This window comes from Nanorana parkeri, unplaced genomic scaffold (assembly GCF_000935625.1).
Source record: "Nanorana parkeri isolate BGI_ZX_2015 unplaced genomic scaffold, ASM93562v1 scaffold1566, whole genome shotgun sequence".
Taxonomy (NCBI): Eukaryota; Metazoa; Chordata; class Amphibia; order Anura; family Dicroglossidae; genus Nanorana; species Nanorana parkeri.
Window position 1 is genome coordinate 73542 of NW_017307834.1, and position 13533 is coordinate 87074.

Here is a 13533-nt window from a genome sequence, read left to right on the forward strand (position 1 = left end):
CCGCCCCGCCTCCCGTAATGGTTCGGGGGGGGGGGGGGGGGGGGGGTGTAGCCCCATAGAGAAGGACGGGGGCTGCGTACTAATCACACGCATCACCTGTCCTTCCCGGCAGCTGCTTGCTACGGCCCCGGACGCAGCTGTACGTGCCGGCCGATTCGTGTGTGAATGGGGCCTTATGCACAGTGAAGCCTTCTTGGCACAGAATTGTGATCACATGACTTCACATTCCATCACATATTCCTAAAATAAGAGGATTCTTCCTCATATCAGGATAGTGAAATCCTAGCTTTACACTCCCATCAGTGATATGCACATCCAGGACCGCCGGTGTAGAGTGCACAGTCCAAGCCTATTATTATGGAGCCATTTGTTCCAACATGCATTCAGCTGTCTGAGGCTGCTTGGCCATCATCAGTGCAGTGTAAACATTGACCGTAGGTGAATCTTCCCAGCTAATGTGTTTTAATAGGTAGTAAATGATTCACCAGCACTGAATGTATGATGAGAGTTAATTCATTACTTCTGTATGTTTTAATTTGTGTTCTGTCTTGTTTTCAGGGAATAAGTGTCATCTTTAATGTCGCCTTGGGCTTGTTAAAAGTAAGTGATTCATCTCTGTTTTTTTCTGATCACAGAAGCCATTCTAGTATAGGGATCACCATGTAACAAGTGATCAGAATTGCCTCCTCTAGTCCAGTGCAGCCATTCTTACACTTTTACCCCAAAGGGATTTTCAGGTGTCACGGAACCCCTGCTAAAACCAATTAATTAGGGTCAGTGGGAAGAATGTCCCTTACATTGGGGGCCAGTGGGAAGAATGCTCCTTACATTGGGGGTCAGTGGGAAGAATGCTCCTTACATTGGGGGTCAGTGGGAAGAATGCTCCTTACATTGGGGGTCAGTGGGAAGAATGCTCCTTACATTGGTGGGAAGAATGCGCCTTACATTGGGGGTCAGTGGGAGGAATGCTCCTTACATTGGTGGTTAGTGGAAAGAATGCTCCTTACATTAGTGGTCAGTGGGAGGAATGCTCCTTACATTGGGGGTCAGTGAGAAGAATGCTCCTTACATTGAGGGTCAGTGGGCTGGATCCACTCTCTCCACTGGTAGTCATTGGGAACAATTCTTCTTACATTGATGGTCAGTTGAAAGATGGTCCCCCTTACACTGGTGGTCAGTGCTGTTTGGCCGGCTCAATGCTGATTGGCTGGGAAGCCAGCTTCACGGCCAATCAGGAAGCCGGGCGGCGAATCATTACCCGCTGCCATGCTTCTTGAGGCCGGCTTCATGTTCCCTCGCGGCACCGCCGGTCAGGGAAAATCTCTCTGTGAGCGGAAGTTCCGGTATCGGGGTAAGTATCGGAGCATTTGGACGAGTACTCGCTCTGTGCTCCGGGTCGGCGCATCTTTCAGCATAGGCCCATTCTTTCTGTAGTAATGTATTTTGTGCCGTGCTTACAGAACTTTTTTAGTTCATTATATTTCTGTTTTTAATTTTTTTCCACTCGCCTCCTCAGACCTCCAAGGACGACCTGCTGCTCACAGACTTTGAAGGCGCTCTGAAATTCTTCCGCGTGCAGCTCCCGAAACGATATCGTTCGGAGGACAACGCCAAGAAGCTGATGGAGTTGGCGTGCAGCCTGAAGGTAGCCGATGTGACTGATTCCCCCCGAATAACTTATTCCCTTTTTCCTGATGATTTATAACGTGACTCATGGATTTCCGGGCATGTTCTGTGACCGTACATCCAGGCCGCTGGACGCCCGCTTCCGTAGCGTGCGATATTTACTCTGCCGGCTAAGCTCTCGGCTTTCATCTCCAGTCACCTGTGGTTAGTTGTGAATGCGCATCCACTGCACTTGGTTAATGTAATGTGTGTGACGGCTCTGTGCCTGCTCATTGTACGCAGATGTCTGCTGAACGCCCCGGTAGCCGGAGGTGATTTCTCAAGCTTTACCGGCCGCATACATTTGTACATGTAAGAAGCTCGGCGTCATGCCGTAGCGGGCAAGAACACCCGCCTGCAATATCTACTTCTTTGGTTTCAAGTTTATAAACTTGACGGGGGCAATATTTCTGTAGGGCGCGTCAAAATAAAAAAGTGTACACAGGCTTACAGTTTCTTTTCTTAAGGCCGAGTTCACACCTGGGCGTTTTACAGCGCTGATCGACGCGCTGTGAAAACGCCCAGCAAGTGAAATCCCATTATTTCCTATGGCCGTGGTTCCCACCTGGGCGTATTTCAGCGCGTCGGAACGCGCTGAAAAACGCCCTACGCCCAAAGAAGTACAGGAGCTTCTTTGGGCGCGTATTTGCCGCGCGTATTCCATTAGGACACAGCTGGATAGCCCTCGTAAAACGCGCGTTTCGTGGACCGCAAATCGCGGTAAAAACGTGCGGCCCGTATGTGACATAAGGATCTTAGATTGTAAGCTCTTTGAGGGCAGGGACTGATGTGAATGAGCAGCTTTGTAAAGTGCGGCGTAAATTGTCGGCGCTCTATAAATACCTGTAATAAAATAAATATTTCTAACGCCCAGGTGGGATCCCAGCCTTAAGGAGAACTATGAGGGGGGTGCTTTTCACTCACCTCATAGTTCTAGCCGACCTGTGACAATGAGACTGTCACAGGTCGGCTCAGTAGATCGGGAAGTGAGAGAACGCATACCGGCGCTCGCTCACTTCTCGATCCTGTGCCTGCAGAGAGCCGTGACTGTCACTCACGGCTACCTGCAGGGATTCCTCGCTACGATCCTCCTGATATAAGATATGGATCCTTAAATTGAGCCAAGCTGGCCAAGTGTAAAGTTTCCAAAAAATGATCATTCCTGGAGTTCTGCTTTAAGTTGTTTTCTTTATAGGTAATAAAAAACTCTACTGAATATGAGATTAAACATTCACAAAACACACATACAATGATTTCAGACAATCTAAAAAAAAACGAACTTAATTCTAGATAAATCGTGCAATTTGCATTCGATCAAATGCTTGCATTGAGCAAAGTAGAATCGCGCCGAAATCCGCTCCAAAAAGGGTCCTGTTGTAACGACGCACGACCCGCGACAGGGACGAACAGAGCCCCATTGCCATGCTTTGGAGAGCGATATCGCGCGATAAATATCCGCGATACATCGCTCAGTGTGAATGAGGCCTAAACTGGCAAAGTAGAGCGATTCACCAGAAGAGAGACACAGTAGATCGGGAAGTGAGCGAACACATACCGGCGTTCGCTCCCCTCTCGATCCTGTCACGGCTCTCTGCCGTGACAGGTGAGGGGCTGGATTCCCCCCTCCCCGCTCCGATCCTCCAGCGCTGACTGGCGGAACGGACGGGGGAGGGGGCGGGTACAGCTGGCTCTGCCTCTAGATAGGCAGAGCCAGCTGTCAGTCACGCAGCTGGGCGGATCCAGACATCGATGTCGGGATCCGCTTCAGCTGCGGCGTCTCAGTATACCGCGAGCTACAGCTCCCTATATACTGAGCTTAGGGTGACAGGAGGACGCTAGTTGGTGTCCTCCCGTTACCCTAAGGAGAACTATGGGGAAAAGACTTAACCCCATAGTTCTCCTTTAACTGCTCTTAGCAACCAGAGCGGACAGGGAAATGTGTATGTAGGGAGATGTCAGCTAGTGCATCCCATGTTGCTAAGAGCCAGGCGGGACGATGTGTATAGCCCTTACGCTACTGCTCGCCCAGCTTTTGGCAACCTGGGACATTCTGTGCGGCATCCCGCCCAGCAACCAGTGACATCACTGGTTGCCATGCGCTTGGCGGGACGCCAGGGGGTGCAATTCGCTGTAGATACGCCTCTGCTTTATACTCTGCTAATCATCGCCGGTATTTCGGCGAAGTCTTTGCAAAAATATAAGGAATTATATATTCTGCACAGCACATGTTTAACTTCTGTGTTCAGTCACCGTTGACATAATTAACGGAGAAGGTACACAGTAGTACAGCACTTGTCTGTCAGGCAAAATGCCAAGCATATGCAAAATTTAAAGGTCATTTAGAAAAAAAGGAAATGAATTGTATTCTCGGTGCGCTGATTTGAATAGGAAAATAATCTCCGGAGACTTTTTTTTTTTTTTAGACTTAATCATTAAAGGGTATCTCTACTCAACAACTCCACAATAAATCTGTATTTCTATATTGAATCTCCATAAGTTTCATCCCGCTCCTAATAACCAGATCCATCTAGAGGTTTGTAAAGTTATTGAAGATGCTCATAGGATGGACTTCCTCAATGCACTGACACCATTTCCCTCATGCCACTCACAGAGCCTGCCGTCTGAACAATGTAACATCATCATTGCTTGCTGGAAGCAATGCATGATGGGATATATAATCTTGACAAATGGAGATTGCATTGAGCAGCAGGGAAAGAGACACAAAGCACACTGGGAATCCAAGAAGTTGTTTAAAATGAATATGGATGGCCGCACTCACTACATAGAAGGGATCAGGGAAGGGATGGCATATGCTGTGACTAGAACTCCTTTAGGGGCCTGTTCAAACGACGTCCGTTTTCTGCGCTGACCTGATCCGTACGCTGCTGCGCTAAAAATGCCTCCCAATGTATCCCTGTGTGTTTTATGGGCTACAGTTCTCACGTGCACAGTTCTCACGTACTGCATGTCACATTTTGTACAGTCAGGAAATGGCCCGGAAACGCAAAACGCGTCAAAAACGCACTGCAGCTAACATACTGACAACCCCACTCCAGAAAAAAAAAAAAAAAAATGTTTTTTTTAAAAACTGTAACGCATCAAAAACGCGGCAAAAACGCACTGCATCAGTAGCACCGCGTCTGCAGATCCGGACCTGATCAGGACCTGATATCATGTGAACAGGCCCTTAAAGCAGGGCAAGAGCTATAAGAATGTGCATTGCGGTTGTTTTCTGACCGCTCTTTACATTTTGGTTGAGATGACTTCTGGTTTGCTGAGGCGGGTCATTGTATATAGCCCATTTTGTTTTTTAAACCTGATAGTTCTGTGATTGCAGATGAATAATATATACTTTGTCAATATATGGACTTAACTTCCCTTTTTTCAATAGAGGTTGTGATTAGTGAACAGTTGGGGCTTGGGAAAACCCAGTTTGCCCCCCACGGTCCAATCAGTGTGGAAGACATATCCTCCGCCCCACAGCTACAGGTCACCAAGGGGTTGGGAATGCCCATGACACAGCTGATTGGGCCGCGAGGGGGGTCGGTCACAGTTTTGCTTAGGTTTGGGCAAACCTGTTCGCACCAAGCCCCTGGCTCATCACTCAGACATCCCAACTCTCCCGGACGCTCCTGGAGTCTCCCGCTATTAGATAGCGGCCGCCCGGGAGAAAAACACTTCTTCCGGGAAAGGTTTAATCTGCTTGATCAAGCAGATTGAACCTTTCCCTGCGATTGTTTTTTTTTTTTCAGAAAAGAAAAAAAGAGGCATACTGATGCATAGCTAGTTTCCTATTGGTTATTGCAAACTAGCTAATGCACCCTTCCAAAATCTAGTGGAAAGCCTTCTCAGAAGAGTGGAGGCTACTGTAGCCACAGTGAGGAGTCAACTCCATATTAATGCCCCGTGGTTTTGGAATGGGATGTAACAAGCCCATAGACTTGTAATGGTCAGATGTCCAGAAACTTTGCCCAATAAGAATTTTTGTTCAACGCTTTAGTTTTATTTCATTCACCAGTCCAACTTGCCTATAATGTCGTATAGAAAGGAGGAGTGAGCAGATTGGTAACATCCATTGCTCTAATTTGTTCCACCTAAAATAATTGGCCTTGTGTTAAAATTACTCACTTTGTCCTTAAAGGAGAACTATGATGGGGGGTGCTTTTCACTCACCTCATAGTTCTAGCCGGCCTGTGACAATGAGACTGTCACAGGTCGGCTTAGTAGATCGGGAAGCGAGCGAACACATACCGGCGCTCGCTCACCTCTCGATCCTGTCCCGGCTCTCTGCCGTGACAGGGGGAGGGGCTGGATTCCCCCCTCCCCGCTCCGATCCTCCACCGCTGACTGGCAGAACGGACGGGGGAGGGGGCGGGTACAGCTGGTTCTGCCTGTAGATAGGCAGAGCCAGCTGTCAGTCCCGACATAATTGTCGGGATCCGCTTCAGCGGCGGCGTCTCAGTATACTGAGCCTAGGGTGACGGGAGGACGCTAGTTTATGTCCTCCCGTTACCCTAAGGAGAACTATGGGGAAAAGCACTAACCCCATAGTTCTCCTTTAACCACCAGCTTCCTTTTACTTTAAAACCACCGTCAGAAAATAAAAAGACAGTCGAAATCGGGTTCCTAAGGGGTAACATAGCACCATGATGAACGAGACCCATTGTATTTCATTTCTGAAAAGAAACCTATGTTTGGAAGTGTTATATTGGACCCGCCAGCGACTGCTGTTACTGCATCCAGCGTACACTTGGTGCTGCCTCTAACCCTTTCTGTCCTGTCCTCACCATCAGCAATTGTTTCGCTCAGCGATGCGCTCCACGCAAGCTGCGTTAGCCAACTTTGCTATTCTGGAAAGTGGTTAATAATGCAAAAGGTTTGGTTTCCAGCTAAGGATATCCTGTCTGCTTGCTCGGTATGACGGAGGAAAGCTGCATTCAGCGGCTACTCCTCTTTGCTGATTCACGTTTGTAAGTATCCTGTAGATTACTGCATATTGTCTCTTATCTGCTTTATTTTGGTGTGCCTCAAAGTTCCCAGAATCTCCCACCAATAATTTTCTCGGAACGCTAAAGTCGTACTGCATATTATATATTGTGGCTGTATGGGGTTAGGCGGGAGTTGCATTCTAGTCTTCTAGGCCATATGATGTGGACTTTAAAAAACAAAATTGATTTTCTTTACTGTGTGGTGCTTGTCCGGTCATACGCCGTACACTTATATTCTACTCTTATGTATAGCTCATGCATTAGTTCAGGGCTTTTTACTGCGTGTTCTTACTCTGTCTACTAATACCGGCGTATTATCGGACCCCGGCCTTTTAGAGGTAACACACTTTATGACTATTCTCCACCCTTTCTGATGCCCCATATGTACCATAGTTACATAGTATTTGAGGTTGAAAAAAGACACGGATCCATCAAGTCCAACCTATAGAGTGTATGCATGTGAATCTACATGTGGAGTCCATGTGCCATCTTCTTCTTAAGAGTACCTGTTCCCCTGTATGTTGCGGTCTCTGAGGAAATCGTCCAAATGCTTTTTGAACGATTCAACACTCTTAGCTGAGATCACTTCTTGCGACAACGAGTTCCGGACCCTGACCGCTCTTACTGTGAAGAAGCCCCTTGTGCTTGAATTTCTTCTCCACTAATATTAGATGGTGGCCTCTAGTCTTTGTTATGGAGGTTACCGTAAAGAGTTTTAGTTATGTTGCTATCACCATTGAACAGCTTGTACAAGAAAATCATATCTCCCCTTAATCTCCTCACTTCCAGAGTAAACATGTTTAGATTTAGTAACCTTGTCCCTTAGCTTTGGTCCTCCAGCCCCTTAACTAATTTTGGTTGGCCTTCTCTGGACTCTCTCCAGTTCAAGGACATCCTTCCTGTGGACTGGTGACCAAAATTGGACCGCATACTCCAGATGAGGCCGAACCAGCGATCTATAAAGTGGCAAAATTATAGATTTGTCTCTGCAGTACATTCCTGTAATGTTACTGTACCTCCGACCTCTTCTATTGTGAAGAATAATCATACCTAAGGAAGGTAGCCAGCAGAGTTCGAGAAGATAAAGGGTCTCCTGCCCATCCCCAAGTAGATAAAGGATCTCCCGCCCATCCCGAAGTAGATAAAGGGTCTCCCGCCCATCCCGAAGTAGATAAAGGATCTCCCACCCATCCCCGAGTAGATAAAGGATCTCCCGCCCATCCCGAAGTGGATAAAGGGTTTCCCGGCCATCCCGAAGTAGATAAAGGATCTCCTGCACATCCCGAAGTAGATAAAGGATCTCCTGCCCATCCCCGAGTAGATAAAGGATCTCCCGCCCATCCCCGAGTAGATAAAGGATCTCCTGCCCATCCCGAAGTAGATAAAGGATCTCCCGCCCATCCCCGAGTAGATAAAGGATCTCCCGCCCATCCCCGAGTAGATAAAGGTTCTCCCACCCATCCTGAAGTAGATAAAGGGTCTCCCACCCATCCTGAAGTAGATAAAGGGTCTCCCACCCATTCCAAGGGTCTCCAACCCATCCCAAGGTTCTCCCACCCATCCCCTAGTTTTATTAAAGCAGATCTTAACCCAAAATGTATATATATTTCAGTTTATCGGTCTTTAGAAATGTTGGCTGCATCAGTTTTTTTAGGCCTATTTTTGGCTTTTTTTCCCGGCGATTCTGCCAATAGCACACCTGTTGTAGGAGAACAATGCTCACTCACCCTTTTGTATCAAGACAACAGAAAAATATAGCACTATGGAATTCCTTCCCTCTCCTTTTATACTGCATGTGATGCCACTTTCCACAGGGGCAGCATAAGAACATGCTAAGCTTGGTTGAAAATGGTTTTATGTAGTGTTGAACACTATACAAATGCATTCCTTGGCTGCGCACGACCACTTCTCCAGGTTTTAGCATGGAGACGACTCTTGGTCCAGCTATCAATGGCACTATTCCAGTGTCCAAAGGGGAACACGTTGGGTGTGCTTCTGGCTATATAGTATAGATGTCAACTTTGCAGCTTCCCTTCCTGCTCTCTCTTTGTAGATGATATAAACACAAATGGCGCATAGTGCAATAATGGACTGAGGAAGGTGTGAAGAACGAGTTCGATGGGTGGGCCACATAGGGATGGCCATGGAGCTATATGTTGGTCCAGCCATGAGTAGAATGTTAAAACATGTTTCTGTGCTATTGTATAAAGAGAGCGTTGTGTCAAAAGCAACTTTGTTTCTGATCATTTTTTCTTTTGTCATTTTTCAGATAAGTCAGAAAAAGCTCAAAAAGTACGAGAGGGAGTACCACATGATGAGAGAGCAACAGGCACAGCAGGAGGACCCTGTCGAAAGATATGAGGTGAGTGACAAAAAAACAAACAAATGGGGCACACTTGAGCCCGGTTATAGTGATTTGGGGGGGCTTATGGGGTTCTATTATTTTTAGAGCCCAGCAATAAACTCACCCGGATTAAAGCAGTTACTCCAGGTCCGCTTGGGTGTAAGCAGTGCAGGTCTCATAGACCCGGTCCCGGATTTCCCACAAGGCCACCGAGGCCTGGCGTCAGGGAGTAGAGGAGCGGCATAGCCGCCGGGCAGCGTACTAATCACACGCAGCACCTGACCTTCCCCGATACGGCCGTGCACGGAGCTGTACGTGCGGGCCGATTCCAGTGTGAATGAGGCCTAAGGGTGGAAGTGAGCTGTGCAGCAAATATCGTTACAGCCGTTGCATTCAGAAAATGACATTTGCTGAAGGTTTCCGGGAAGCAGAGAGACATTTAAGTGACATTATTCTCGGATTAGGGAACCACATGCAGGCGTATGCAAATTTTTGTTATGCAACGCTTGTTGAACTTTCCAGGAAAACCGTCACAATGAGCCACAAAATTTACCTTACGTGGCCATATACATTCTAAAAAAAATGTATATTTAACAGAGCAAAAGGTTGCATATAAATGTCGTTCATTTTTAGCCCTCGTTCACACCTGAACGTTTTGTAGCGCGTTGTAGCACGCTCAAAAATATAAATCCCATTGTATTCAATGGTCTCGTTCCCACCTTGGCGTATTTCCACCCGTTCCTAACGCGCTACAAAACGGCCCACACCTGAAAAGGTACAGGTGCTACTTTGGGGCGTTTTGCTGTGCGTTTCCATTGGGATACAGCCAAGTAGCCTTCGTAAACGCGCAACTTTTTTACCGCGAAGCGCGGTAAAAAAACGCGCGACAGACGCGCATATGCAATACGCCTAGGTGTGAACGAGACCTTAGGGTTTACATACATTTGCTTTGCTTTGCAATAGTAATGAATTGGCTGCAAATAACTGAGCAGCTTGTCCTCTGTGTGTAAGGCAACGCGCTGGTGTGAATGATCACCATTGGTGACTGTTACCTTGCCATGTAAAGCCCGCCCCTCATTTATATACACTTCCCTTCACTGGAAAATGCATGGGCCGTACACAGAATGTGAACCGCTCAGCTTACACCCTAATGGAATATTTTCACCCTTTCCTAGAGAGCTTCTTATGTTCATACAAAGTTAATATGCGTCTCCTGCTGCCCATCAGACGGTCACAGAAACAATGTGGACGTTCAGGTTGACTTCATAGGTGACGATGGTCACTCGTACCGGGATTAATCATTTCATAGACCGTGGCTCATTGGACTCTGTCATACAGTGTGACCAGGACATCCATTTCATTCCCTAGAACATCTTTAAATGGAAGTTGTGGTTTTTCTTTTTTAATTTTCTAGCGTGAAAACCGGCGGCTTCAGGAGGCAAACATGAGACTGGAGCAAGAAAACGATGACTTGGCTCATGAGTTGGTCACCAGTAAGATTGCCCTGCGCAAGGACCTGGACAATGTAAGGACATCTATCAATATAGACAGCTTGTGTGTTACTCTGAGAGCTTGCAGGGAGCGCTGATGTAAAGCTAGAATTCTGTGGCCTGGATCACTTTATTAACGATGGTAGTTTTCTACTCCAGGAACTAAGGCCAGTAAAGCCCAACCGAACCCCAGGCTGAGGCTCTTCCAATAGCTTCATGGTACAGTATGTGACCAGAGGCTTACCACTGATATAGGACAGGACAACTTTGGCCCTCCAGCTGTTGTGGAACTACAAGACCCATGGGGCATTGCATGACTGACAAGTGTGGCTGCCCAGAGGCAGATGCATGGTGGGATTGGTCATTTTGCCATAGCTGGAGGGTCAAAGTTATAGATATGGATGGTATAGTAACCCTCAACCAAGGTAATGCCACCTGTTTCATTGATCACAGAGCAGATTGGGGAACGGACATGTTCCATGCTCTTCTGAATGCATCTGACATGGCCCCGGGCTCCCCAGAGGAGTGAGGGGACCCCGAAAACCACGGCTTGGCAGCACGGTAGCAGTCTCGTACAAGTCAGCCACTCAGATCACTTGTACACAGCCTCACTCTTAGGGCTAGTTCACACCAGCCCAAGAACCTACGGCCCTGCCAGTGGTGCAGACAGTGAACAGTGCGGTAAAGTGCATGCTACCGTACCACTGAACTAGGTCTTATTTTCGGGGTAGGTCTCATATTACAGGAATCTCTAAAGATTGTGCTAGGTCTTACTTGCGGGGTAGGTCTTATGTTCGGGGGAAGCACGGTAGGCTGGGCGATGTTTTTATAAATAGACCCTTCTTAGCAGTGGTGTGTTTTAATTGCATTTGCTGTTTTAGGCTGTTGCGTCACTCATTTTGCTTTCTTCTATTGTGTTGCCATGCGGGTGTATTTATCATTAGCACTTTTATATGTTCTTTTTTTTTTTTTTTTATTGTAATAAACTTTTTTTGTGCCTAAAGCAAGAATTTGATACCCTTACATGTGCGCATGGACACATCTAGATGGTTTCTCATTCAGGCTTCAAGCGGTCTTGTATAAATTCTGTAATTTTTATGTTTAGAACCTTTATATATATACATATATATTTGTGTGTATGTCTCGGTACAATGCGGCGTCATTCTTTCATTGTTACGTTCGGGAGCTTAGACAACCGACGTCCTTTTGTAAACGAATAAAAGCAGATGCCAAAGCGGCTGATAGCAGAACCTTCTTTACAAGTAACAATGACCTGGGTTACCATAGCGACGGAAGGCATACATAACGGGACGGCAGCACAAAGAAAACATGGAGTCGTTCTGGGTATCGGCCTGCTAATTAACTTTACAAGGCGAGCAGAGCGGGATTTCAAAGGCCCGGCAGGTCTGCGCTGTGTTTTTTGATCTCCAATCAAAAGGGCATTTTCTAAACAATAGATCAGTTGGCGGCGAAGATGGATTTTTGTCGATTGAATAAAATGTTCTATAAAAATATGAAAATGATAAAAAATAAAAAAAAGAAAGATGATAGGAAGCAGAAGTTCTCTTGGGCTGGTCATATGGGTTCTTCTTTTACAGCAGATCCGAGCTCGGGAGGTTTAACACCTTCGCGTCCACATAGTATGTCTTTGGCAGCGGGCCAGTTTAAACAGACCCCCGGCGGCTACTCTGTTTACAATGGTAAAGCTCAGGTGCCACCAGATCGCTTCTACGTGCCGGTTAAGTACCCACCTGACACCCCCGCCGTGTTTTCCCGTTCTCCGCTGCCCTTCCTGCAGGCCGGGGATCGGCATGTCGGCTGCCGGCAAGAATGCTGGGGAGCAGTGCAGTGAACGTCCATTCACCAATCTCCTCCCTGTTCTATGGGATCAGGAGCGACGCTTATTACATCACTTCCGGTCCCTGAGCTGTCATTGATCGGCTCCTGAAGCCCAACGATAAGCTATTGAAGTGCGATCTGCCCTTCAATAGCTTATTTAGAGCGGAAAGGTGACACTAGGGGTTTTTTGGACCCCCAGTATCACCTTAAAGAGGACCTGTCACCACCACTATGATATCACATAGGGGGATTGTAAGCTTCCCTATGTGATGGCAATTAAAATAAAGTAAAGAGAGAAAAAAAAATCTGATAGGGGTTCTGACCCAAAAAAAGGTTTGACTTTATATACTGTAGACTTGGAGATTACATATTTGAAGTTAGTGCGTCTCTACTGCCCAGCCCAGTGGTGGCGAACCTTGGCACTCCAGCTGTGCCAAAACTACAAGTCCCAACATGCATCTGCCTCTGGGAGTTATGTCTGTGGCTGTCAGAGCCTTGCAATGCCTCATGGGACTTGTAGTTCCAAAACAGCTGGAGTGCCAAGGTTTGCCACCACTGGCCCAGCCAAATGTAAAAGTGCACATAGCTCGAGTGGTGATAAATCATCCAGATGTTGCAGAAGGAAGACAGCGGTGCCGAGTAATTCCCAGACTGCCTCATCTTATGATGTCGGTTGCTCAAGTTGTTTAACTGCTAGCCCCCTCTCAACAGTTAAATGGCCACCGACCAGTCAAAATTTAAAGACAATTGACTCTATTGGGATTGTCCACAACTCAAGAAGCTTGCATGAAGACATTATGATGGCATGCAGTAGATAACCTGCACAGACTCCTGTTAGTAAATAATCTCCAGATCCCCAAATCAGCATCTGTAAGCTCCTAAAGGTATCCGTAGGCACAAGATGATCAATGCAGAAGAGGTGAGTATTCAATGTCGTCTTTGCAGGTAGACCTTTATCTTCAACATCTAGCATCAAACTCAGTTAAAGGAAGAATTTTATAATTCTCTCGTAATAATGGAATTATTATTTACATTGTGGTTGGCATCGAATATTCTTCACCTGGGTGCTTGTGGACTTGTGTATTATCAGGCAGAAGAGAAGGCAGACGCATTGAATAAGGAGTTACTGATGACTAAACAAAAGCTGATCGACGCAGAAGAGGAGAAGCGACGTCTAGAGGAAGAATCTGCCCAGGTTGGTCATCTG

The 13533-nt window shown here is 46.8% G+C and overlaps 1 protein-coding gene across 2 annotated transcripts in view; it reads left to right on the forward strand.

The window, feature by feature from the left end:
* Nucleotides 1-13533, forward strand: part of RABGAP1 (RAB GTPase activating protein 1) — a 94706-nt gene that overhangs the window by 67928 nt on the left and 13245 nt on the right. For both annotated transcript variants that reach the window (XM_018570651.1, XM_018570650.1), the window contains exons 17-21: nt 559-600; nt 1517-1645; nt 8923-9015; nt 10412-10522; nt 13417-13521. In XM_018570651.1, coding sequence (XP_018426153.1) covers nt 559-600; nt 1517-1645; nt 8923-9015; nt 10412-10522; nt 13417-13521 — 480 coding nt within the window. The remainder of the gene's footprint in view (nt 1-558; nt 601-1516; nt 1646-8922; nt 9016-10411; nt 10523-13416; nt 13522-13533) is intronic.